Source organism: Dasypus novemcinctus, chromosome 23 (genome assembly GCF_030445035.2).
Source record: "Dasypus novemcinctus isolate mDasNov1 chromosome 23, mDasNov1.1.hap2, whole genome shotgun sequence".
Lineage (NCBI taxonomy): Eukaryota > Metazoa > Chordata > Mammalia > Cingulata > Dasypodidae > Dasypus > Dasypus novemcinctus.
In genome coordinates, this window is record NC_080695.1 from 2,379,590 (window position 1) to 2,405,579 (window position 25,990).

Consider the following 25,990-nt stretch of genomic DNA (forward strand, 5'->3'; position numbering starts at 1 on the left):
GGCATTCCCGGGCGGGCGGGCGGGGACTCGGCGCGGGCGCCTCCCGGCCGGCGGCGGCGGCCCCCCCCAGGACGCCCCAGGGCCCCCCGGAGTCCCCGGCGGCAGCGGTGAGTGAGCGCGGCCGGGAGGGGGGCGCGGCTCGGCGGGGCCGGGCGGCGGGCGGGTTCCGGGCTGCGCCTCCCCGCGCGGGGCGCTTGGCCGGCGGTCCCGGGCCGCGGGCCGCGGGGCCGGTGTCCCCGCCCCGGACTTTCCTCCGAGTTTCCCGAGGCGCCCGTTGGCGGCCCAGCCCGCCCGGCCCTCCCCGGCCCGGCGCAAAAATAGCCCTTGGCCGGATTAGCGCGTCCCGGGCGGCCGGAGCGGGCCGGACAGCTCGGCTCCAGCCCCCGCCCCCAGCTGAGGGTCCGGGGCGGGCACCGCGGTCCCGGGGGTCCCCGCAGGCCGGGGCCCCCGCGCTCCCCGGGGCAGCCCCCCACGTTCCCCCTTTCGGGTCGCCGACGGGCGGTGCCTGGGGTCGAAACTCCAGCTCCGAGAGGGCGGACTTGTGCGCTCCCCGCCCCGCAGCCCCTCCCGGCCTCCCCGACCCCGACCGAGAGTCGCTGGGACAGCGGCAGCTCCCAGCCGGGGGGCCTGAGGCCTGAGCCCCTGCCCACCCACTGTCCCCGTCTAAGCACGGAGCCTCCGGCGTGCGCAGCCCCTCCCCGAGCCCCCGCTGTGTCGGGGGGCCGTGAAGAGCAGGCCCCGGCCCAGGTGGGGTGACGGCGGAACCCGGGCTCAGGGCTCGGGGAGGGGGGAGCAGGTCCGTGGGCCAGGAGACCCCCGCAAGCCTGCCCTGCCGGGACGGTCCAGCGCAGAAGCAGTCCCGTCCCCGGCGTGGCGGCACCGCGGGTGGGAGGCCCCAGCCCCCAGCGGGGAAGCCCCCTCCCCCACCCGGGACTTCCTGCGGAGACAGGGAGAAGATTCAGGATGAAACTGGCTTTTCAGGTTCGGCCCGGCTGGGCGCTGGGGCCTCCAGGTGCCGGTGCCGGGAGGGAGCCGGGGACGCCGGGGTGTCCTGCCGAAGGGGCTCCCCACAGCGGCGCCCCCTTCACCTGGTCCCATTCCCAGAGCAGAGCAGGAGGGGGCAGCTGGGGGCTCAGCTGGGCCCCCCCCCCCCCCCGCCCCCGTCGGCCTCCCCAGGCTCCCTGCACAGCCAGAGCAGCCCTGGGGCACCCCCACTTGCTTCTGGGGGGCCTTAGTCCCCTCCCTCTTCCAGTGGCCCCCACCTCAGTGTCCCGCAGGACTGGACCTGCTGGAGTCAGGCCTGGACTTGGCTTGGGGGCAGGTCCTGCATCACCCCGAGGCGCTCTCGCGGGGGCCCAGGGGGCCACCCTCCCAGGCGGCTGCAGCTGGGGCCAGCAGGGCAGGCAGGCGGGGTCCCTCTTAGCCCCCAACTCCTGGGCAGAGGTGGCCAAGCCTCTGACTCCCCCCTCCCCACTCCGGGGCTCCATGACCTGAGGCAGCGACTGGGCTTCCCTGAGCCTCAGTTTCCCTATCTGTGAGATGGTCACGGGCACCCACTCCGGGGGGGTTGTGGCGGGTCAGGGTCGAGGCAGGTGGCGGGTGGGACTTCGGGGGCTTGAGCCCTCTCCCGGGGCCTCTGAGTCCTGCTGCTCCGGTGGTCCCTGGGAGGGAGTGTCTGGCTCCAGGGAGCATGTGTGGGGTCAGCCAGGGGCACTTCGGGCGCTGGTCCACCAGCTGCTCATCTGCCCTCTGGGCTGGGTGGTGGTGGACATGGGCCTGCCCCCTCTCCAGCCCCGGGGGGAGGTCCAGGGCCTGACTGGACCTCAGATTGGGACCAGCAGTGCCAGATTCTGAGGCCGGACACACCCAGAACCTGCTACAGCCAAGTCCTGGCCGCCCGGGCGCTGAGCGGGGACAGGACCCCTCCCGGGCGGGGACCCTTGGGGTCTGCTCCTGGGCTGAGCCTGCAGCCGTGGGCGCTGGCGAGGTGGTGGGTGACGCGGGCAGGGTCCGAGGGGCTCCTCCTGGGCCCACCCCACTCTGACCTCGTTTCCTCTCAACGTGGAGGTGACGATGCCACGGGGTCTACCCGCGGAGGCCCCCCGCCGGGCAGAGGGCGTGGCAGGTGTGGTTTCCAGGCTCCTCTGCCTTCACCGCCACACCCGGGGAGGGGGCTGCGGCCAGCGGGTGACCCGGCGCCGAGCAGGGCCTGGGGACCAGGCTGCGGTGGGGAGGCTGGGGGCGCCGGCCCCTCCCGGGGCCAGTGTGGGCAGGTGCCCCTGGGCACAGCGGGGCCGAGGCCGTCCACTCTGCCTGCAGCTGCTGCTGCTGGCGCCGTCCAGGGGGTGCGGCCGGGCCGGCTCACACCTGAGCCGGCAGCTGCCGCACTGTCCATGCTGGCCTCCTGCCCCCGGCCGCCCCTGGGAGGGGTTCTGTCCCCAGACGCCCACGGCTCCCACCGCAGGAAGCCGTCCTCGCCCCGCAGGCCCGGGGCCCAGGGTCCAGCCCCAGAGGCTGCTGCCGCTTAGCCTTGCGGCCTGGCACCGCTGTGGCCCCTGGTTTTTAGAAGAGGGGACCGAGCCCGCCCTGAGGCTGCAGGTGGTGGAGTCCAGGCCCTGCCGGGCTGTCCCCTGAGCTTCCCCTCCCGAGTCTGCACTGGGCACTGGCCCAAGTGGTCTCCCAGTCCGGAAACCTGTCGTGGGAGCCTGGGCGCTGATCCTCCCCCAGGCAGGCCCCGCGGGGCAGCCACCACGGACGTCACTTCCTCCCCGTGTGTCCCCACTTAGAACAGGGAGCCATAGCTCCCCAGCAGCCACGGCCGCTCCCCAGGCGCCCCCCCTCCCCCCTCCCCGCCATGGCAAGTCCTGGGGTTGTTCCCCTGGCTTCTCGTGGACGTGGGCGCACCGTTCGCACTTGCTCCCGGGGCACCGCTCGCTTCACTCCAGATGCCCTTTAGAGGGTCTCCTGACGGGGCGGAGGAGGCCAGGGGCCCCCGAGTGCTGCTGGAGGGACTCAGGCGGAGCTGGGGCCTCCACCGCTGCGGGAGCCCCAACACCTGGGCTGTGGTTTCTCCCTGAACCGGGGGCTGCGGAGCCAGGAGAGGAGCAGAAGCGGGGCAGGGGCAGGGGCAGGAGTGGGACAGGGGCGGGGGCAGGGGCTGGTGGGGGCAGGAGTGGGACAGGGGCAGGGGCAGGGGTGGGGGCTGGTGGGGCAGGGGCAGGGGCGGGGGCTGGTGGGGCAGGGGCTGAGAGGGCAGGAGTGCGACAGGGGCAGGGGCAGGGACAGGGGCCGGTGAGGGCAGGAGTGGGACAGGGGCAGGGGCCGGTGGGGCAGGAGCTGAGAGAGCAGGAGTAGGGCAGGGGCGGGGGCAGGGGCCGGGGCAGGGGCCAGGGCCGGCGGGGCGGGGCCGGGCCCCCGCTGCGGGGGCCGCGCAGATGTGGCAGGAGCCCCACCAGGGCTCCGTGGGGAACAAGAGCCCAGTGTGTGGCCGAGGCCGGGAGGCGGACACTGGGGCTCTGTCTTCCAGGCGTCCTCCCCTCCCCACCCAGACCCTTTGTCCGGCCTGGGTGGCCCCTCCCCCGCAGCCTCAGGCCCCCTGGACGGCCCCTGGAGTCCCACCCACGGAAACAGGGCTGGCGGCGGGCAGCGGGCACCCTCGGCTCGGGGCAGGGTGTGCGTCTTCTTCCGGTCCTCAGACCTGGTGCCAGCAGGTCCCATGCCTCCCCCCGCCCCCCCCCCCCAGTGCACAGGGGATGGGGGCCAGAGGTGCTGCCCCCGGGCCTGGGGCCTGGGCCTGCGCTGCCCCAGGACCCCCACCAGTGCTCTGGACTCGCCCCCTCCTTCCTGGGTGGCGTCCGCAGCAGCCCAGGCCTCTGCGGGGCCAGGCAGTGACCGCCTCGTGGTTAGCGCGCCGCACCTGGGACGCGGGCGGGCAGGGAGGAGGCGCGCCGGGGCCCGCAGGTGCGCGGTGACCCCCTCCCGCCCGCACAGCGCCCCGCGCTCCTCGGCAGCCGCCCGCGCGTCCAGGCCTGGCGGGTGCAGGGGCCAGAGTTCAGGGTGCCCTGGCTGGAGGCCGGCGCGGCCCCCTGGGGGTGGACGAGGGAGCGTGTGGGCGCAGGTAGGGCAGCGCAGCCCACCGCCCTCAGCGTGGCCCCCGAGTTGCCGAGGGGCCCCCCGAACTCCAAAGCAGGCCCTGGCGCTTGCGGAGCTCCGGTGGGTCACCTGTGCAGGGAAGGAGGGCCCCGGCCCCGGGCGCTCTGGGAGCCCCTCTCCCTACACACCTTCCCAGCACTCCTGCCGGCACCGAAGGCCGGAGGGCCAGCCGCGGACCCCCAGCCGCCAGCCCCCTGCAGGGGACGGTCCTGACGCCCACCTCAGTGTAGGAGGTTTGGGCTGGGCAGGGTGGAGGGTGGCGTAGGGTGCTGAGAGCTGGTCCCCGGCACAGCCCCAGGCCTGCCTCCCGCACTCCCCTTCCCCAGGCCCCGCCCCCCTGGGCTCAGCCCTGGGCAGGGGGCCTGGAGGTGGCCTGGTGAGGAGGGTGGAGAGCAGCATCACCCTGGCCCCTTGCCCTGAGGGCAGTGGGTGGGGCAGGAGGCTCCGAGGGGAGAGACCCAGGCCCGGGGGTCTTCAGCCCGAGCAGAGCTACGTCAGCTCCGAGAAGGGGTGGGTACGTGGGGAAGGGGCCCCTCCCCGGCCCTGTGATCTGGGGCGGGCCGGCGTCCTGGGCCTCAGTTTCCCCATTTGTAGCGAAGGGTGGTTTTTCCGGAGACGACCTCTGGTGCTGGGCCTGGGAAGTGGGGGCTGAGGTCCGAGCCCGAGGGGCGTGGCTCTGCGAGGCGCCAAGGGGCCTCCCGGCGTGGGCGGAGCGGCTGCGCTCGGAGCGGGGCTTCGCCGCGGCCGCTGTGGCCCGTCCTGGGATGACCCACCCGCACGAGGGTGTCTGTTGCAAAGCGGGAGGGAGCGTTTCCAGGACCGTGTGCGCCCGGCCGGGCAGCCCCGGGGGCCCCTCTCAGCGCAGAGCCCCCTCGGCTGAGGCTGGCTGAGGCTGGCTGCTCTGCCGCGGGGAGGCGCGTCCTGCGCTCGACGTGCGCCCAGGGCGCGCCGCCGCCAGGGCCGCCTGGAACGGGCGCCTCGGTGGCTCAGAGCGCGCGCTCTGGCGCAGGCGGCCGGGGTTTGCCGCGGCGGCCTGGAGCGCCCCGCCTGCACCCCGCAGAGCCCGCACTCCCGCCGGCTCCAAGCCTGGCCCCCCCAGGGCGCCCCCTCCCAAGGCCCTCTGACTCGGCAATGCACTTGTTGACACGGTTACAGTTCTCTGCAGTATCATCTCCAGCACTGCAGGGGCTTTTTGTGGGTGGCCATTTTTAACCATTTCTAGGTGTTTAATTATTTATTATGTTCTCAGGGATGTGGAACTGTCACCACAGCTTCCAGACTGGAGCAGTAAGTCCTGTTCCCCTTGGCCTGTGGCCCAGTACCCTCTAACGTACTTCCTGTCTCGATGGATTTGCTTATTCTAGGTATTTCATGTGATCAGAATCTGACAGTATTTGACCTTTTGTGTCTGGCTTCTTTCACGCAGCGTAACGTCTTCAGGATTCAGCTGCCACCTGCGTCAGAGCCTCCTTTGTGTGGCGGGGCCGCGTTCCGTGCTCCGTCACCTGCTGATGGGCCCTTGGGTTGCCCCCACCTTGGGGCTCTTGTGAATAATGCCGCGTGACAGCGGGGTGCACGTCCCCGTTGAGTCGGCGCGTTCACTTCTCTTGGGCTATACCTGGAAGTGGCATTGCCAAGTCGTGGTAATTCTAGACTTAACTTTTTGCAGAACTGCCATACTTTTCCACAGCAGCTGCACCGGGGTGTCCTCCTCTCAGCAGTGCATGAAGGTTCCAGTTTCTCCACCTCCTCTCCAGCGCGGTTCTCCATTTCCAGGATAGTAGCCACCCAGTGGGGGTCACGTGGTGGCGCAGTGTGGTTTCGCTTGCATTTCCTTGACCACTAACGATGAGCATATTTTCCTGCACTTGTTGGCCGTATCTTCTTTGGAGAGAGGTCTGTTCCAGTCTTTTGCCTATTTTTAGATTGGGTTCTTTATCTTTTGTTGTTGAGTTGTAGGAGTTTCTTAATATTTTATGGATATTGAACCTTTATCAGATACGTGGTTTGCAACTATTTTTTCCATCCTGTAGGTTCTTTTAACTTTCTTTATAATGTTCCTTCATGCACGAAAGTTTTACGTTTTGATGAAATCCAGTTTACCGATTTTTTCTTTCTTTTGTTGTTCCTGGTTTTGATGTTATATCTAAGACTCCATTGCCAAATCCCAAGTCACAAAGATTTCCCTATGTATCCTTCTAAGGACTTTATAATTTTTGGTCTTATATTAGGTCTTTGATTCATTTTAGTTAATTTTGGTATATGATGTGAGGCCCAGTTTCTTTCTTTTGCATGGGGATATCTAGTTTTCCCAAAACCTTTTATTGAAGAGACTATTCTTTTCCCCATTGCGTGGACTGGTATGCTTGTTGAAAATCAGTTGGCTATAGGTTATATATAGATTATAGATTATATAGAGGGTTTATTTCTGGACACCCAGTTCTGTTCCATTGGTAAATACGTCTGTTGTTATGCCAGTACTACACTAGTTCCCCCCCACCCCCCTTAAGTGTTTTATTGAGATCAGTTATTTTTCTTATTAGAGAAGTTGTAGGTTTACAGAAAAATCATGCAGAAAATACAGAGTTCCAAATACCCCCCTTCCTCACACATGCAGTTTTCCCCATTATTGACACTTTGCATTAGTGTGGTATTTTGGTTACAGTTGATGAAACAATATTATAACTATACTATTAATTATAGTCCTTAATTTACATTAAGTTCATTGTGTTGTATAGTTCTATAGTGTTTTTTCTTAATTTTATTCTAGAATATATAAAACCTACAATTTCCCCTGTTAGTCACATTTAAATTTATAATTCAGTGGTGTTCATTACATTCACAATATTGTCCTATCGACACAAAAAGCTTTTCCATCACCTCAAACAGAAACTCTATACCAATTAAGCATAAATTTACTATTCTCTACCCCCACCCCAGCCCCTGTAAATTTGCATATTCCAGTTACTTCATATAAGTGAGATCATACAATGTTTGTCCTTTTGTGTCTGATTTATTTCAGTCAACATGTCTTCAAGGTTCATCCATGTTGTTGCACGTATCAGAAATTCATTCCTTTTTATGGCTGAATAATATTCCATCATTTGTATATACTACATTTTATGTATCCATTCATGGATCATTGGACACTAGGGTTACTTCCATTATTTGACAGTTGTGAATAATGAACACCAGTGTGCAAGTATCTGTTTGAGTCCCTGCTTTGAATTCTTTTGGGTATATACCTAGAAGCAGGATTGTCAGGTGCTATAATAATTCTATACTTAACTTTCTGAGGTACTGCCAAACTGTTTTCTACAGCAGCTGCACCATTTCCCATTCCTACAAACAATGAGCAAGTGTTCCTATTTCTCAACATCCTTTCCAACAGGGTTTTTTTTTCTGATTTTTTTTTAATAGTAGCCATACTAGTGGCTGTGAAATGGTATCTCATTATATGATTTGATTTGCATTTCCCTAATGACTAGTGATATTCAATATCTTTACATGTGCTTTTTGGCCCTGTGTATATCTTCTTATCCAAGTCTTTTGCCCATTTTTAAATTGGGTTGTTTGCCTTTTTGTTGTTGAGTTGTAGAATTTCTTTATATATTGTGGATATTGTATTAGTCAGCTGTAGGGGTGCTGATGCAAAATATCAGAAATCTGATGGCTTTTATAAAAGGTATTTATTTGGGGTAGAAGCCCACAGTTACCAGGCCATAAGCATAATTACTTTCCTCACCGAAGTGTTGCCACGTGTTGGAAAACAAGAACACAACATACATTTGTGAACAACATATGTGAGAACTCTAATTTCAAATCAGAGAGTTAACCTCACACCTGGAATATCTAGAAAAAGAAAAGCAGTCACCTAAAGTGAGCAGAAGGAAGGAAATAACAAAGATCAGAGCAGAGGTAAATGAATTAGAGAATAAAAAACAGTAGAGGGAAGCAGATGTGGCTCAACTGATAAGAGCGTCCACCTACCACATGGGAGGTCCAGGGTTCAAACCCAGGGCCTCCTGACTTGTGTGATGAGCTGGCCCACGTGCAGTGCTGGTGCACACGAGGAGTGCCCTGCCACGCAGGGGTGTCCCCCACAGAGGGGAGCCCCACGCGCAAGGAGTGCGCCCCATAAGGAGAGCCACCCAGCGTGAAAGAAAGTGCAGCCTGCCCAGGGATGGTGCCGCATACACAGAGAACTGACACAACAAGATGACGCAACAAAAAGAAACACAGATTCCCGTGCCGCTGACAACAACAGAAGCGGACAAAGAAGACACAGCAAATAGACAGAGAACAGACAACCAGGGCGGGGGATGAGGGGGAAGGGGAGAGAAATAAATAAATCTTTAAAAAAAAAAATACAGTGAAGCCAAACTGATGGGATGGGAGCAGATTATTCTGCCATTTTTCTAGATCTTTGAGTTGCACATCAAATCTGGCACTAATCACTCCACACTTGTTTAACCTCCTGTGAGGCTCACAACAATTTTCCCAGCTCTGTGATCATCAATGATTTCAAATTCACCAATGTACCCATGCCTCATCATCACAGTTAGGAGCCTGACGATGACTTTGGAGCACGGCCTGATAAGAACCTGGCGTTTGCCTCTCTCCTCGGCATTGTCGATGCTCTTAAGAGCGTCAGCCAGGACGTTCCTGCGCACCATCATGGCGGCAGCGAGAGAACAGGGCAGGCGAGTGCACGGAGGGATGGGAGCAGGCGAGCTCTCCTGAGAATTTTTTCCATTCCATGTAAATTTGATTGGTCATTCCATTTCTGTGAAGAAGGCTGTTGGGATTGGGATTGCACTGACTCTGTAAATCACTTTGGGTAGAATTGACATCTTAATATTTCGTCGTCCAATCCATAAATATAAGTTGTCTTTCTAATTAGTTAGGACTTCTTTGATTTCTCTTACAAAAGTTTTGTAGTTTTTGGTGTACAAGTCCTTTACATCTTTGGTTAGATTTATGCCTAGATATTTCATTCTTTTAGTTGCTGTTTTAAATGGAATTAAAGAAAAATTTCCTCTTCAGAGCGCTCATTACTAGTGTATAGAAATATTACTGATTCTAGAATGTCAATCTTGTCCCCTACCGATTTGATGAATTTGTGTATTAACTTTAGTAACTGTTGTAGATTTTTCAGGATTTTCTGTATACAAGAACACATCATCTGCAAATAGGAGAAGTTTTATTTCTTCCTCTCCAACGTGGATGCATTTTATTTCTTTTTCTTGCCTAATTGCTCTGCTCAAACTCCCGGTAGGATGTTGATTAACGGGGGTGGCAGAGGGCGTCTTGTCTTGTCCTCAGCCTGGGGGAAGAGCTTTCAGTCTTTCCTCGTTGAGTATGATATTTGCTGTGGGTGTTTCCATAAAGACCTTTTATCATGTTGAGAACGTTCCCTTCTAATTCTAGTTTTCTGAGTGTTTTTGTCATGAAGATGTTGGATTGTGTCAAATGCCTTTTCTGTGTCAATTGAGAGCACCATTTTTTTTTCCTTTGTTCTATTCATGTGGTATACTACATTAATTGATTTTCTTATGTTGAACCACCTTTGCATACCTGGGATAAATTCCACTTGATTATGGTGTATAATTCTTCTAATGTGCTGTTGTATTCGGTTTACTTGTATTTTGTTAAAGTTTTTGGCATCCATATTCATAAGGGACATTGGTCTGTAATCTTTTGTCATGGCATATTTATCTGGCTTTGTTTTAGGGTCTGGGTTAGGAAGTGTTCCCTCCTCTTCTATTTTTGGGAAGACTGAGCAGGTTTGGTGTTAATTTTTGGAATGTTTGGTAGAGTTCACCAGTGAAGCAACTTTTCCTGGACTTTTCTTTTTGGGAGGCTTTTCTTACTGATACAATCTATACTTGTTATTGGTCTGCTGAGATCTTCTACTTCCTCGAGTCAGTACAGGTGGTTTTGTGTTTTTCTAAGAATTGTCCATTTTATCTATGTTTTCTAATTTGTTGGCGTACAGCTGTTCTTCGTATCTTCTTTATTTAGCAAATTTTTTAATTGTCTTTTTTTTTTAAAGATACATAGATCACACAAAATGTTACATTAAAAACATAAGAGGTTCCCATATACCCTCTTCCCCATTGTATCCTTTTATAAACCTTTTTATTTCTGTGGGTTCGTAGTAATGTCCTCCCTTTCATTTCTTAGTTATTTGTGTCTTCTTTTTCTCTTCTGACAGTCTAGTTAAAGGTTTGTCAATTTTATCTTCCTTTTCAAAGAACCATCATTTTGTGTTTTTCATTTTTTCTATTATCTTTTTTTAAAGTTTATTTTTATTCCTCCCCCCCCATTGTCTGCTCTCTGTGTCCATTCCCTGTGTGTTCTTCTGTGTCTGCTTGCATTCTTGTCAGCAGTACCAGGAATTGGTGTCTCTTTTTGTTGCGTCACCTTGCTGCATCATCTCTCCATGTGTGCGGCACACTCCTGGGCAGGCTGCACTTTCTTTTGCGCTGGGCGGCTCTCCTTATGGGGCGCACTCCTTGGGCATGGGGCTCCCCTCTGTGGGGGACACCCCTGCGTGGCAGGGCGCTCTTTGTGTGCATCAGCACTGCGCGTGGGCCAGCTCATCACACGAGTCAGGAGGCCCTGGGTTTGAACCCTGGACCTCCCATGTGGTAGGCAGACACTCTTATCAGTTGAGCCAAATCTGCTTCCCTCTATTATTTTTTATTCTCTAATTCATTTACCTCTGCTCCAGTCTTTGTTATTTCCTTCCTTCTGCTCACTTTAGGTGACTTTGCTCTTCTTTTTTCTAGATATTCCAGGTGTGAGGTTAACTCTCTGATTTGTTTTTTTTTTATAGAGAAGTTGTAGGTTTACAGAAAAATCATGCAGAAATTAGAGTTCCCAAATATGTTGTTCACACATGTATGTTGTGTTCTTGTTTTCATTCACCTCAAGATATTTCCTAATTTCCTTTGTGATTTCTTCTTTGACCCTTTGGTGAACATTGTGTTTTTTAATTTCCATAAATTTGTGAATTTTCCATTTGTCCCTCTTACTGATTTCTACCTTCATTCCATTGTGGTCAGAAAGGATATATTGTATGAGTTCAGTATTTTAAAATTTATCAAGATTTGTTTTGTGACCTAAAATATGGTCTGTCCTAGAGAATGACCTGTGTGCACTAGTAAAGAATGTGGATGAGGGTTAGGTTACATATACATGGGTGCAGTTCTGGCTGGTTTGGAGTATCGTTCAAGTCCTCTGCTTCCTTACTGGTAGAGTCTACATCAGTGCATCACACACTTTCACTAACGCTCTGTCCATGAGTGAAGTGTGTGTCATGAAGTCTCCAGCTAGTGACGTGATCCATCAATTCCCTCTTCAAAGCTCTCGGTATCTACTTCTTATATTTTGGGGCCCTGCTTCTTAGGTGCATATACATATTTATAGTTCTGTCTTATTGACCCACTTTTCAGTATATAGTGACCTTTTTTTCCCTCTCAAGTCAGTTTGAGAGGTTTGAAGTCTGCTCTGTCTGATATTAGTACAGTTCTCTTTTGGTTACTATTTACCTGGTCTATGTCCCCCCATCCTTTTCATTTTCAGCCTACTTGTGTCTTCAAATTTAAGACGAGTCTCTCAAAAACAGCATTTATTTGGGTCATGCTTTTTATCCATCCTGCCATTCTCTGCTGTTTGATAGAAGAATTTAATCCTTTTACTTTAAAGTAACTACTGATAATTCAGGACTTTCTTGTGCCATATTGCTGTTAAGTCTTGGCAAGTCTTTTACCGTTTTTGTCCCTCAATTCTTCTGTTAATGCCTACTTTCATATTTATTTTATTTCTATAGGTTACAGTTTAAGTCCCTTCTCATTTCCTTCTATATATGTTTTTCAGATATTTTCTTTGTGGTTACCCTTTGGCTTAAAACTTATCCTAAATTTATAACAATCATGTATGATTTGATACCAACTTAACTTCAGTAGCATACACAAACACAGTTTCTTTATCCGTCTGTCCTCCCACCTTTTTATTGTACTTATAAATTATATTTTTATAAACATCATATACCAAAGCCATAGATTTATCACTACTTTTTAGACATTTGCATTCTAGAATCTGTAAGAAGTAATATTTAGAGTTACATACCAAAAAAAAAATACAATAGCACTTGCATTTATAACTACCTATATCATTAACCAGAGATATTTATTTTTTCATGCTACTTTGATCTACTGTCTCATATCCTTTCCTTTCAATCTGAAGAACTTCCTTTAATATTGCTTTAGGGCAGGTTATGAACTCCTTAAGTTTTTGTTTTTGTTTTTTGTAATAATAAATTTTAATTTTAGAGACGTTTTAGATTTACATTTATAGAAAAATTATACCAAAAGTATAAGGAATTCCCATATAACCACATGCCACACATATACACACACCCACACAGTTTCTCCTATTTTCTAAAATAAAATTTTAGTGAAGTATATCATTCATTACATGAACATATATAAACACTTAAGTGTATAGTAAAAGTTGTGAACTTACAAAATAAACTTGCGTAACATCAAATAGGGGTCCCATACATCACATTTGTTAAAAACTAAACAAAAGGGAAGTGGATTTGGCTCAACTGATAGAGCGTCCACCGACCATATAGGAGGTCCAGGGTTCAAACCCAGGGCCTCCTGGCCCATGTGGTGAGCTGGCCCATGTGCACTGCTGCTGCGCACAAGGAGTGCCGTGCCACACAGGGGCATCCCCACGTAGGGATCCCCGTGTACAAGGAGGGCGCCCCACAATTAGAGCCGCCCTGCGCAAAAAAAAGCGCAGTCTGCCCAGGAGTGGCACCACACACGTGGAGAGCTCATGCAGCAAGATGATGCAACAAAAAGAGACACAGATTCTGGGTGCTGCTGACAAGAATGCAAGCAGACACAGAAGAACACACAGCAAATGGGCATAGAGAGGAGACGGTGGGGGGTGGGGGGAGAAATAGACAAAAAATAAATCTTAAAAAAAAATTGTTATTTTACATTTATCTGGTTTATTCCAGCTCTTTTTTGGTTACTATTTGCATGGGATACCTTCTTCCAATCTTTCACTTAAAAAAAAATTATTTATTTCCCCACCCTACCCCCACCCTCGTCTGCTCTTTGTGTCCATTAGTGGTGCATTCTTCCGTGTCTGCTTGTCTTCTCTTTAGGCAGCACCAGGAACTGATCCTGGGACCTTCCAGAGTGGGGAGAGGTGCTCAGTCTCTTGTGCCACCTCAGCTCCCTGGTTTGCTGTGTCTCTTATTATATCTCCTTTGTGTCTCTTTTTGTTGCATCATCTTTCTGTGTCAGCACTCCGCTTGGGCCAGCTCGCCTTCACCAGGAGGCCCCAGGAGTCAAACCCTGGACTTCCCATACGGTAGACAGGAGCCCAACTGCTTGAGCCACATCTGCTTCCCAGTCCTTCACTCTTAGACTGGTTGTGTCCTTACATCTGAGGTCGGTCTCTTGTAGACAACATAGAGACACCTATATGTTCTGTCTTTTGATTGGGGAGTTCAATCCACTTACATTCAGTGTTATTACTGTAGACATTTTGTCCTTTGGTTCTCTGTTGTCATACCATTCTATTATTTGTCTTATCCTTTAGTTTACCCTTCCTACGAATCTTCATTTCTAAACTTTTCTCCAAATCTCTCACCCCCTGTTTTTCCCTTTCAGGCTGCAGCACTCCCTTTACTATCTCTTGTAAATTTGGTCTTTTGGTAACATATTCTATCAGTTTTTGTTTGTGAAGACTGTGAACTCACCCTCAGTTTTGAAGGATGGTTTTGCTGGATACAGAATTCTTGGCTGGCAGTTTTTCTCTTTTAGTACCTTAAATACTTCATACTGCTCTCTTCCATGGTTTCTGATGAGAGGTTGGCACTTAATCTTTTTTTTTTAAAGATTTATTTATTTATTTCTCTCCCCTCCCCGCCCCCAACCCCAGTTGTCTGTTCTCTGTGTCTATTTGCTGCATCTTGTTTCTTTCTTTTTTTAAAAGATTTATTTATTTATTTCTCTCCCCTCCCCCCACCCACCCTGGTTGTCTGTTCTCTGTGTCTATTTGCTGCGTGTTCTTTGTCCACTTCTGTTGTCAGCGGCACGGGAATCTGTGTTTCTTTTTGTTGCGTCATCTTGCTGTGTCCACTCTCCGTCTGTGCAGCACCATTCCTGGGCAGGCTGCACATTCTTTCGCTCTGGGCGGCTCTCTTACGGGGCACACTACTTGTGTGTGGGGCTCCCCTATGCGGGGGACACCTCTGTGTGGCAGGGCACTCCTTGCGCGCATCAGCACTGTGCATGGACCAGCTCCACACGGGTCAAGGAGGCCCGGGGTTTGATCTGTGGACCTCCCATGTGGTAGACGGAAGCCCTAACCACTGGGCTAAGTCCGTTGCCCAGCACTTAATCTTATTGAATTTCCCTTGTATGTGATGCTTTGCTCTTCTCTTGCTGCTTTCAGAATCTTCTCTTTCTTTGGATGAATTGTATTCTTTACTAATATGTATCAATAAAATTCATTTGTTAAAAAAAAAAAAGAATCCTCTCTTTATCCCTGATATTTGTCATTCTGAACAAGAGGTTTCCGGGTAGGGCTATTCAGATTTATTCAGTTTGGGGTGCACTGTCCATTCTGGGTAGTGATATTTATGTCCTTCATAAGGGTTGGGAAGTTTTCAGTCATTATTTCCTCAGATATTCCTTCTGCACCTTTACCATTCTCTTCTCCTTCTGGGACACCAATAATGCAAATGTTTGTTCATTTCACATTGTCATTCAGTTCCCTGAGAATCTGTCCCATTTTTCCATTCTCTTCTCTCTCTGTTCTCCTGTCTTTTCCAGTTCAGACGTTCTGCCTTCGAAATCACTAATTCTGTCTTTAAACAATTCAGATCTGCTCCTGTGAGCCTCTAGTGTGTTTTAATCTTCATCCATCATGTCTTTCATTCCCGTAAGTTCTGTTACTTTTCTTTACAGTCTTCCAAATTGTTCTGTATGCTTTCCCAGTGCCTTCTTAATATCTTTTATTTCTTCAGTCATATTTGCTTTAAATTATTTGAAGTGATTTAGGAGAGCTGTATGGTTATTATTTTTTAATTATCTTAAATCCTGTACCTCTTCAGGATATTTGGTTTCTTCTTTTGGCTGGGCCATCTCTTCCTGTTTCCTAGTATGGCTTATAATTTTTTGCTGATGTCTAGGCATCTGAATATGTTGGTGAATTTATACTCTGATGGCCAATTTCTCACTCTTGCCTATTGCTTCCCCCCCTTCTACAGCCATTCTTTGATATTTCATTTAACTTATTCTCAGTCTTAAATTTGCCCAGCTTAAGTTTTCAAAATCGGGCTGGGGAATCCCTAGCGGGGTGCAGATTTTCTCCCAGGGGCTGGATGCAGATACGGGGAGCAGTTTTTGTCCATGCAGTTTCCAGCCTGGCCAGCAGGAGGCGCTCGTCAGCACCCCTGCACCAGGTGCTTCAGCCTGGGCTTTCCTGGGACCTGGGCTGAGTCTCCAGGTCAAGACTCAGAGCAGCTCTGCTGGTGAAGTCACTGGAGAAAAGTCCCGACCCCCTCCCTTTCCCCGAAACAGCTGAAGGGAGGATGGCGTCTGCCCCCTCTCGGCTGGCTGCAGTGGTCCAGGGGCTTCCCAGCTTAGTGTCTGGGGGTGGGGGGAGCCCGGGGGCTTGGGCACTCATGGTTGTGTTTCAGCTTCTTCGTCGCTGTCCCTCACCCTCCTGGGAGCTGTGGGCACTGCCCTGGTCTGCTGACCCCCAAGCAGGGCCCGCAGGCAGCTTCTGGCCCTTTCTTGGTTGTTTTTGTGAGAGCATTGAGCTCTGCCTGCGAGCCCGTCACCACCTTCCCACTTCGTTAAGCTTCTATTTATCTGGAAATGTCTTAAACTTTCCCTTATATGTGAAAGACATTCTTGCCAGACATATAAAATTCTTGGTTAGCAGTAGTTTTTTCCCAGTGTTATAACTATTTCTTCACACTGCCTTCTTGTCTCCATGTTTTCTGATGAGAAATTGGCTTAATCTTTTTGGGGCTCCCTTGTACATAACATGTTGTTTTTCTCTTGCGGCTTTCATAACTCTCATATTCCTTGACATTCCACAGTTTGACTACTATTGGTCTGGACATGGCTCCTTTTGTGTTTTTCCTGTATGGCATTATTGAATGTGTATATTCATGTCTTTCATTAAATTTGGGCAGTTTTCTGCCATTATTTCTTTGAATAATCCATTCTGCCCCTTTCTTTCTTCTCTTTCAGGCACTCCCTTGATGCATCTATTGGTATGCTTGATGGCATCCCACAGATAGCCTGCTTTTTTTTTTCTTTCTGCTCCTCAGCCTGAAACATTTTGTCTTATCTTTTTAAAATAAATAACTTTCATTGATACATATTAATAAAGCATACAATTCATCCAAAGTGTATAATCAATAGTATCTGGTATAATTACATAGCTTTTGGGAAGCGGCTATGGCTCAGGCGATTGGGCTCCTGCCTACCACATGGGAGGTCTGCGGTTCGGTTCCCAGTGCTTCCTGGAGAGGACAGCGAGCTGGCATGACGGGCGGTCACAGAAAGTTGACACAGCAGGGTGACGCAACAAGAGACACAGGAAGGAAAACATGGTGAGAGGCACAGCAGCAGGGAGCGGAGGTTCCCGGTGCCTCCGAGGGAGGATGAGCAGCGCAGCGAGCTGGTGTGACGGCAGGTGCGGCGAGCTCATGCAACAAGATAGTATACAAGAGACACAAGAGGAAAAACAGAGTCACAACAGAGCGGGGAACGGAGGTGGCTCAGGCGATTGGTCGGCTCCCTCCTCCATCGGAGGTCCTGGGTTCAGTTCCTGGTGCCTCCTGAGGAAGTGGGGAAGACGAACAGACACGGCAGGTGCAGGCAATGAGGGGGTGAGGAGAGATGGACAGACTAAATCTTAAAATAAAAAACATAGTGGTGCGTTCATCACTTCAGTCATTATTGGAGCATTTTCATTATTTCAATAATAATAATAATAGTAGTAGTAAACAGACAAGAAAATTCTTCACCTCTTCTATCTCTGTATGTTGTCTTATCTTTTAATTCACTGATTTTTTTTATTCTGCTAGCACCAGTCTGCTGAAACCCTCTAAGGAATTTTTTATTTCAATTACTGTGGTCTTCAAGTCCAGTAATTGTTTGGTTCCTTTTTGAAATTTCTGTCGTTTTATTGGTTTTCTCATATTGATGGTTCATTGTTTTCCTGATACCCTTGAGTTCTTTCTCAATGTTTTCCTTTATCTCCTTGATTGTACTGAAGATCATTTTTCAGTCTCTGTCCGGTATGCCCAAAGTCTGGTGTTTTTGTTGATGATTTCTGAATTTTTACCTTATTCTTTTGAATGGGCCAGCAGTTCCTGTTTCTTTGTCTTGTAATCTTTTGTTGCACACTGTAAAGTTTAATATTTTTTTAATTTTTAAAAATCTTTTACAGTTTAATGTTTTAATGGTTATCTCTGGAATTTAGTCTCTGACCTGTCTGTTCCTTAAGTTTGTATTCAGAGAGTGATGGAACAGCTTTTCTTGAGTGCCAGTAGCTAACAAAAACAAACCAATGCAAAAAACAGTGAGTCTTTGCAGATTGGTTCTGCCTTGGCTGGTGCCTCTCCTTCAGAGGTTAGCACAGGGGTCCTCTCTTCCTACCTGGCCTGACTCTTGTCCTGGGCACGTGCCCTCTGTGCAGGGATTGGGATGCCCCCCTCTACTGCCTTTGAAATAGAATTCCCCCCTCCCCAGTGCTTGACGCGTAATCCTTTGCCCCGTCTGTTCTGATGTGATTGCTTTACCTGTATTAGTTGTCTGCAAGCTGCTGCTGCCTGCAGGGCAAGTTCTGGGAAGGCTAGCCAGGGACCAGTGTCCTGCTTCATGCCGCCGCCCAGTAGGCTGGCCCTGATACACCAGCACCCCCGTTTGTGCGTAGGGGTTGCTCTTCCCTGCCCCCCACAATGAGAGTGCAGGCTGGCTCTATACCATACTGGGAGGGTCCTTAGCAAAGGTGCTGGAGTTTCTTTACCATTTGTAAAGCTGCATCTTCTTGATTTGGAACCTGCGCAGTCACTAACTGCCTTCTGGAGTTTTGAGGAGGATGGCTCTGCCAATATTTGTTCACAGGTTCTGTGGGTGCCTGGCACCCTGGAGTGACTTAGCCTGCCATCGTGGTTGACTGGAAGTCCAGTACCTCACTGTTTCGGGTACTAAAGCTTTGTAGTTTTCAAATTGGGAGCTGTGTGCCCTCCAACTTTGTTCTTTTTCGAGTTTGTTTTGGCCATTCAGGTCCTCTCCCATTGCATATGAATCTGAGGATTGGCTCTCCCATTTTTGCAGAGAAGGCTGCTAAGATTTTGTTAGGGATTGCTTTGAATTTGTAGATAGCTTTAATATTGATATCGTAACAATATTAGGTTTTCCAACCCATGAACATGGGTTGTCTTCCCATTTATTTGGTCTTTCTTAATTTCTTTCAGCAATGTTTTGTTGTTTTCAGTGTACAAGGCTTTTATCTCCTCGGTTACATTTATACTGAGGTATTTTGTTCTTTTAGATGCTATCGTGAATGGAATTTCTATTTATTTCTGTTATGACACACATAAATATAAAACATTTTACATTTTAGCTATTTCTTTTTCATTTTTTTAGAAGGTAGTGGGGTTCAAACCTGGAACCTGACACATAGGAAAAAGGCACTCAGCTTCTGAGCTACAACCGCTCCCCTTTAGCCACTTCTAAGTGTACAATTCATTGGCATTAATTAATTTTACAATATTGTCTTGCCATAACCACCTTCCATTACAAAAACCTTTTCATCATCCATACAGTAATTCGCTAATCTAGTTTTTGTCTATGAATTTGGGTTTTCTAGATATTTCATTTAAGTGAAATTACACCATCTTTGTCACTTTGCGTCTGGCTTTTTTCGGTTAGCATGTTTCCACGATTGGTCCACGTTGTAGCATGCACCAGCACTGTCCTTTTTTATGTTGCATGGATATGCCACATTTCGCTTTCCATCCTTTGTTAATGGACATTTGGGTTGTTTCCCACGTTTGGCTGTTGTGAATAGTGCTGCTCTTTGAATTGTTGCCAATTGCCTTTTCAGACTGTTGGTTGCTGGTGTAGAGGAACAGCCTTGTCGCTCTTGCCCCTGCCCTTTGCTGAGTCCGTTTACTGGCTCTGGTGGCTTTCTTGTGGTCTTTTTGAGTTTTCTATCTATGGGATCATGTCGCCTTTGAGTAGAGCTAGTTTAACTTCTTCCTTTTCAACTTGGATGCTTTTTATTCCCTTTCCTTGCCTGATTACCCTGGCTAGAACTTCCAGTACAATGTTGAGTGTTGAAGAGCCGTGGGGAAGGTGTCCCTGATCTTGTCCCTGATCTTGGGGGGAAAGTTTTCAGTTTTTTACTGTTGAGTGTGATCCTAGCCGTGGGTTGTTTCATCAGTGGAGGCCGGGGACTTTTTTGTTTTTGTTTTCCTGCTTTTCCACTGCTGTGTCTGGAGCACCTAGAGCTGCCGGGCATTGTCGGGGTGCTCAGATCTGCCACACGAGTTGATACTGCCTGCGGGATCGTGGGCGCCCAGCACCGTCTGTCGGGATGGGTGAGGCAGGCGGCGGGCGCGCCTTCGCTGAGCGCTGGTCCTGGCGCGGTGGGGCTCTGGCAACGGGAGCTGGACCCCGTCGGTACCGGCCCCGCGTCCGCTCCTCCGGGGGCTGTGGACCGTGCTGAGCAGCACGCCGCTCTCTCCGCAGGCGTGCCGCGCCGAGCGCCCCCGGAGCCATGAGCGAGGCCCGCAGGGACAGCACGAGCAGCCTGCAGCGCAAGAAGCCGCCCTGGCTGAAGCTGGAGATCCCGGCCGCGGCCCCCCCGGTGGCCGAGGAGCCCGCCTTCCTGCAGGTAAGTCTGGGCGGCGAGGGCTGTCGGGGCGCCCTGGCGGCCTTCTCACCGCGACCCCGCCGTGCAGCCGCTGAGGCGCCAGGTTTTCCTGCGGAGCGTGAGCATGCCGGCTGAGACCGCCCGTGTCCCCTCGCCGCACCACGAGGCCCGGCGCGCGGTGCTGCAGCGCCAGATGTCCATCACGCGGACCATTCGCAGGTACTGTGTTTGCAGGCCGCCGCGGGGCGGGGCCGGGGCGGCCCGGGCCGTCCCCGGGGCATGGGGGCCGGGAGTAGGGCACAGCCCGCCCGTGTCTTGGCGTCTTCCTCCCTCGTGTCCCCACTTCACCCGGTCCTCGTCCTCCTCTCTGGGCACCACCTGCTCTCGCCCCCATTCTCTGCCGCCCCCTCAGCTCTTGCTCTTGTTCTCTGTTTCCCCCACCCCAACTGCTCTGGCCCCTCAGCAGCCGGCAGGTGCGCTTTGAGCGTGTCCACACTCTGCCCCTCTTGGGCCCCCAGGCTGCCCGCAGGGCTGTCCCTCAGCGCTGGTCTCTCTCTCGGTCTCTGCTCAGGTATCTCGGGCGGGGTGTGTGTGCCGGCGTGTGCATGGCATGTTGGCTTCCCAGAGGCTGCCGGTGCGGGGGTGCGCCCCCGGGCCTCCTCCCGGCAGGTGCTGGCAGCGCTGCTTGCGTGTCCGAGGCACAGCACCTGCAGTTCCAGTGCGATTCGGGGTTGGCTAAGGGCTGGGGGCGGCCGAGGCTGGCCCGCAGCGCCCTGTCCGCGGGGCCCACGCCCGGGGTGGGGTCTGGCTGCCCCACACTGAGGCTGTCCCTGGCAGGGGCACCGCTGACTGGTTCGGGGTGAGCAAGGACGGCGACAGCACCGAGAAGTGGCAGCGCAAGAGCATCCGGCACTGCAGCCGGCGCTACGGCAGGCTGAAGCCCCGGGTCCTGCGCGAGCTCGACCTGCCCAGCCAGGACAACGTGTCGCTGACCAGCGCAGAGACGCCGCCCCCGCTCTACGTGGGCCCCTGCCAGCTGGGCATGCAGAAGGTGGGCCCACTCGCGCTGCCCCCCACGGCGTCCGGGGAGGGAAAGCACCTAAGATACCTGCTGGGCCGGAAGGCCCGGGGAGGGCCGGGCGCTCCTGGAGCCTCCGCCCCAGGGAAAGGCCGCCCGCACCTCTGGATGCTGTCGGGTGGGCTGCGAGGCCCTCACGGCCCCCGCGGGCCGGGACACGAGGGGCCGCGCTCTGCTTCGCGCTGGCCACGCCCGCCTGACCCCGGCGTCCCCTCCGCCCGGCAGATCGTCGACCCGCTGGCCCGCGGTCGGGCCTTCCGTGTGGCGGATGACCCCGCCGACGGCCTGAGCGCCCCGCACACGCCCATCACGCCGGGCGCCGCCTCCCTCTGCTCCTTCTCCAGCTCCCGCTCGGGCTTCAACCGGCTCCCGCGGAGGCGCAAGCGCGAATCGGTGGCCAAGATGAGCTTCCGGGCGGCCGCGGCACTGGTGAAGGTGGGCGTGGGGGCCGGGGCGGGGGTGGGCGGGGAGGACGTGCCGCCCCCGCGGCTCACCGCCTCGCCCACAGGGCCGCTCCGTTAGGGATGGCACGTTGCGCCGCGCGCAGCGCCGCAGCTTCACTCCCGCCAGCTTCCTGGAGGAGGACACCGCCGAGTTTCCCGACGAGCTGGACACGTCCTTCTTTGCCCGGGTAAGAGCCCGCGGCATTGCGCGCGCGCCCCGCGCCGCCGGCGGGCCTGACCGCGCGTGTGTGCTCAGGAAGGTGTCCTCCACGAGGAGCTGTCCACGTGCCCCGACGAGGTGTTCGAGTCCCCGTCGGAGGCGGCGCTCAAGGACTGGGAGAAGGCCCCGCAGCAGGCGGACCTCACGGGCGGGGCCCTGGACCGCAGCGAGCTGGAGCGGAGCCACCTGATGCTGTGAGTGCGGCGGGCCGGCGCGGAGGACCCGTGGGGGGGGTGAGGGCCCCGGGGTGCCGGGCGCAGCCGGCCCTAGGGTGCCGAGGGAAGGGGTTGCCTTGTTGACCGGGAGCCAGCGCAGCGGCCGTGGTGGCCCGGGCACCCGGGGCTGGGCGCATTCCGGGACGGCCCGGATTGCAGGGTGAGGAGCGCGACACGTTGAACCCGGCCCCGGCGCAGCGCCTGAGGAAATGACCTGAACAACGCGCCCACGCGGACGGGCAGGACAAGGAGAGCCGGGTGCCCTGGTCCCACCGGGAGGGACGCCTCGGGGCCGGGGCCGGGGCCGGGGCCGGGGCGGGAGGTGACCGCCGCCCTCCCCAGGCCCCTGGAGCGCGGCTGGCGGAAGCAGAAGGAGGGCTGGGCGGCGACCCTCGCAGCCCAAGGTGCGGCTGCGCCAGGAGGTGGTGAGCGCGGCGGGGCCGCGGCGGGGCCAGCGCATCGCCGTGCCGGTGCGCAAGCTCTTCGCGCGCGAGAAGCGGCCGTACGGGCTGGGCATGGTGGGCCGCCTCACCAACCGCGCCTACCGCAAGCGCATCGACAGCTACGTCAAGCGCCAGATCGAGGACATGGACGACCACAGGTGGGCGGGGGCCCGTGGGCGGGGGCGCGGCGCGGGGGTGGCCCCCGCTGACGCTCCGCCCCGCAGGCCCTTCTTCACCTACTGGCTCACCTTCGTGCACTCGCTCGTCACCATCCTCGTCGTGAGCATCTACGGCATCGCGCCCGTGGGCTTCTCGCAGCACGAGACGGTGGACTCGGTGAGCCCGGGGCCTCGCCGGCCCCACGCGCGGCCCGGCCTCTGGACGCCTGCGGCGCCGGGCATGGGCTCGGCCTGACTGCGCCCCTCGCCCGCCAGGTGCTGCGGAACCGCGGGGTCTACGAGAACGTCAAGTACGTGCAGCAGGAGAACTTCTGGATCGGGCCCAGCTCGGTGAGGGCGGGGCCGGGCCTGGAGGGTGGCGGGGCGGGGCCGGGCCTGGGGGTGGGGGTCTGGGGTCCGGGCTGGGGCCGCCCCTCCACGTCGCGCTCGCCCACAGGAGGCCCTCATCCACCTGGGCGCCAAGTTCTCGCCCTGCATGCGCCAGGATCCGCAGGTACACAGCTTCATCCGCGCGGCGCGGGAGCGCGAGAAGCACTCGGCCTGCTGCGTGCGCAACGACCGCTCGGGCTGCGTGCAGACCTCGGAGGAGGAGTGCTCGGTGCGTGCCCGCGCGCGCCGTGGGCCTCGGCTGCGTCCCACGAGCCCCCCTTTACTTGTTCTCGTAATCCCCAAATCCCATCTCTTGCTCCTCGGCTGTAGACCACCTCTTCCTCCCCCCCCCCACCTTTGCAAACCGTCCTTTAATGTGCCTTTAGCTTAGACCCGAGCGCTCTCCTTGTGGGCGGCGCCTGGTCGCCTTCTCTTTTCCACCAAGCAAGTTTCATTGTGAGCCTTTCATTGTATTGTCTTCTCTGGGTTCCTGATTTTGGACCCAGGGATTGTTTCCAATTATGCTGAACTCCTACCCTCGGGCCTCATTTCCTGGAGGAGATGTGAAGTTGGAGGTTGTCAGCTGGCCAGGGGGCTGCAGGGAGGACCCCCTGCCCGACCTCCCAGGCTGCCCTGACCTCCCAGGGGGAGGGGTGGGCTCCAGCCAGGGGCTGAGCGCTGTCTTCCTCCAGTCCACCCTGGCCGTGTGGGTGAAGTGGCCTGCACACCCCAGCACCCCAGACCTTGCCGGCCACAAGAGGCAGTTTGGCTCCGTCTGCCACCAGGACCCCAGGTCAGTCCCGCTGGCCCCCCCCACCTTCTCGGCTACTCCCCTTGTCAAGTCGGACTAGGGTGCACAAAGCAGCCTGACCACGTACTGGGCTCACGCAGGGTGTGTGATGAGCCCTCCTCCGAGGACCCCCACGAGTGGCCGGACGACATCACCAAGTGGCCGGTGAGCTGGGGGTCACCTTTGTCACACAGGGAGGGGGTCACACTTCACCCATTAGTGACACCACGGGGCCCCATCTTGACCCCACGCCTGCCCAGAGGGCCCGCCCAGGCGGCTCTGGCTCCAGCTTGAGCCTCAGGCCAGCCGAGGCTGGGGCGGGGCCTGCCTGAAGCCCCGAAGGCCTTTCACCTCCAAGCCTGCCCCTGCCCCAAGCATGTGGGGGTACAAGGTTGGAGGCCTGACCTGGCTCGTCCCCACTTGCGACCCAGATCTGCACAAAGAACAGCGCCGGGAACCACACCAACCACCCCCACATGGACTGCGCCATCACGGGCCGGCCCTGCTGCATCGGCACCAAGGGCAGGTGCGCGGGTGTGGGCAGGTGGCCCCCTGGGGCTGCGCCCTTCCTCCTCCTCAAAGACCCAAACCGTGCGAGGTTCCGGGGAGCTGGGCGAGAAGGGCCGACAGGCTGGCGGGTGGGGCTGAAGGCGCCCCAGGCCCCAGCAGGCGCCCCCTGCACGGAGGCGCCCTCCCACCCCAGCCTGACTTCCAGGTGCGAGATCACCTCCCGGGAGTACTGTGACTTCATGCGGGGCTACTTCCATGAGGAGGCCACGCTCTGCTCGCAGGTAGGCCTCAGGCAGGCCGCAGGCAGGGGGGCAGGGGTCCCGCCCCTGCCGCTGACGGCCGCTCTGGGCAGGTCCACTGCATGGACGACGTGTGTGGGCTCCTACCCTTCCTCAACCCCGAGGTGCCCGACCAGTTCTACCGCCTGTGGCTGTCCCTCTTCCTGCACGCTGGGCAAGTGACTCCCCTGGGCAAGGCGGGCTGGGCGGTGGGCGGAGGAGCTGGGTGGGCTGGGGTGGCGGGGGCCTCCCTTGCGCTCAGGGCCTGTATCTGGCCCACAGGATCCTGCACTGCCTGGTGTCCATCTGCTTCCAGATGACCATTCTGCGAGACCTGGAGAAGCTGGCAGGCTGGCACCGCATCTCCATCATCTACCTGCTGAGCGGCATCACCGGCAACCTGGCCAGTGCCATCTTCCTGCCGTACCGGGCAGAGGTGAGAGCCCTCGGGGCTCGGCTGGGAGCCTCTCCATTGGGATTCTTGGTTCTGCCATGCTCCGGGTCACGGGAGGTGTGGCTCGAAGAGATGAGGGGCCTGGGCGTGCTGGCTGCCGGCTCACGGTCGCCTGCTGCCCAGGTGGGCCCGGCCGGCTCGCAGTTTGGCATCCTGGCCTGCCTCTTCGTGGAGCTCTTCCAGAGCTGGCAGGTGCTGGCTCGGCCCTGGCGCGCCTTCTTCAAGCTGCTGGCGGTGGTGCTCTCTCTCTTCACCTTCGGGCTGCTCCCCTGGATCGACAACTTCGCCCACATCTCGGGCTTCGTCAGCGGCCTCTTCCTCTCCTTCGCCTTCCTGCCTTATATCAGCTTCGGCAAGTTTGACCTGTACCGCAAGCGCTGCCAGATCATTGTGTTCCAGGCGGTCTTCCTGGGCCTCCTTGCCGGCCTGGTGGTCCTTTTCTACGTCTACCCGGTCCGCTGTGAGTGGTGTGAGCTCCTCACCTGCATCCCCTTCACCGACAAGTTCTGCGAGAAGTATGAGCTGGACGCTCAGCTCCACTGAGCCGGGCTGCAGGCCGCCTCGTGCTCCAGCAGGTCGAGGCCTGGCAGACACGTCCGCCCCAGCCCGGGCAGGCCGTGGACTCTGCTGCCTCCGAGCAGGACTTGGTGTTCTCAACACAGACCTCTGTGCCTTATTTCTGCTGAACCCCTGTGCTGCTGGGGTTTGTTACTAGTTCTTGCAACTACCTTTTAACTAGTCCTTGACAACCACCTCGTGTGGCCAATAAACGGGCTGGGAGCGTTTTAGCTGCCGTTAACTTACCCTGGCCATGTCCTTCCTGGTTTCTGCTGGATAGCGAGGAGGCCCCCAGGCCCAGAGCCCTCAAGTCTCCTTTTGTGTCTCCCAGTGAGGTCACACTGCTGGGCGCCTGCGCTGGC

General features: G+C 55.2%; 1 protein-coding gene across 1 annotated transcript; it reads left to right on the plus strand.

Moving 5' to 3' along the window:
• Positions 1 to 25,873, plus strand: RHBDF1 (rhomboid 5 homolog 1). Its single transcript, XM_004483475.5, is given in 19 exon segments — positions 1 to 107; positions 19,968 to 20,112; positions 20,180 to 20,310; positions 20,929 to 21,142; positions 21,395 to 21,604; positions 21,678 to 21,800; positions 21,869 to 22,026; positions 22,390 to 22,435; positions 22,437 to 22,648; positions 22,715 to 22,826; positions 22,925 to 22,999; positions 23,106 to 23,267; positions 23,731 to 23,831; positions 23,930 to 23,993; positions 24,260 to 24,354; positions 24,544 to 24,619; positions 24,691 to 24,791; positions 24,899 to 25,052; positions 25,194 to 25,873. Coding segments are annotated over 18 exon segments (2,571 nt in total). The 5' UTR covers positions 1 to 107; positions 19,968 to 19,995; the 3' UTR covers positions 25,614 to 25,873.
• Positions 25,874 to 25,990: the final 117 nt, after the last annotated feature.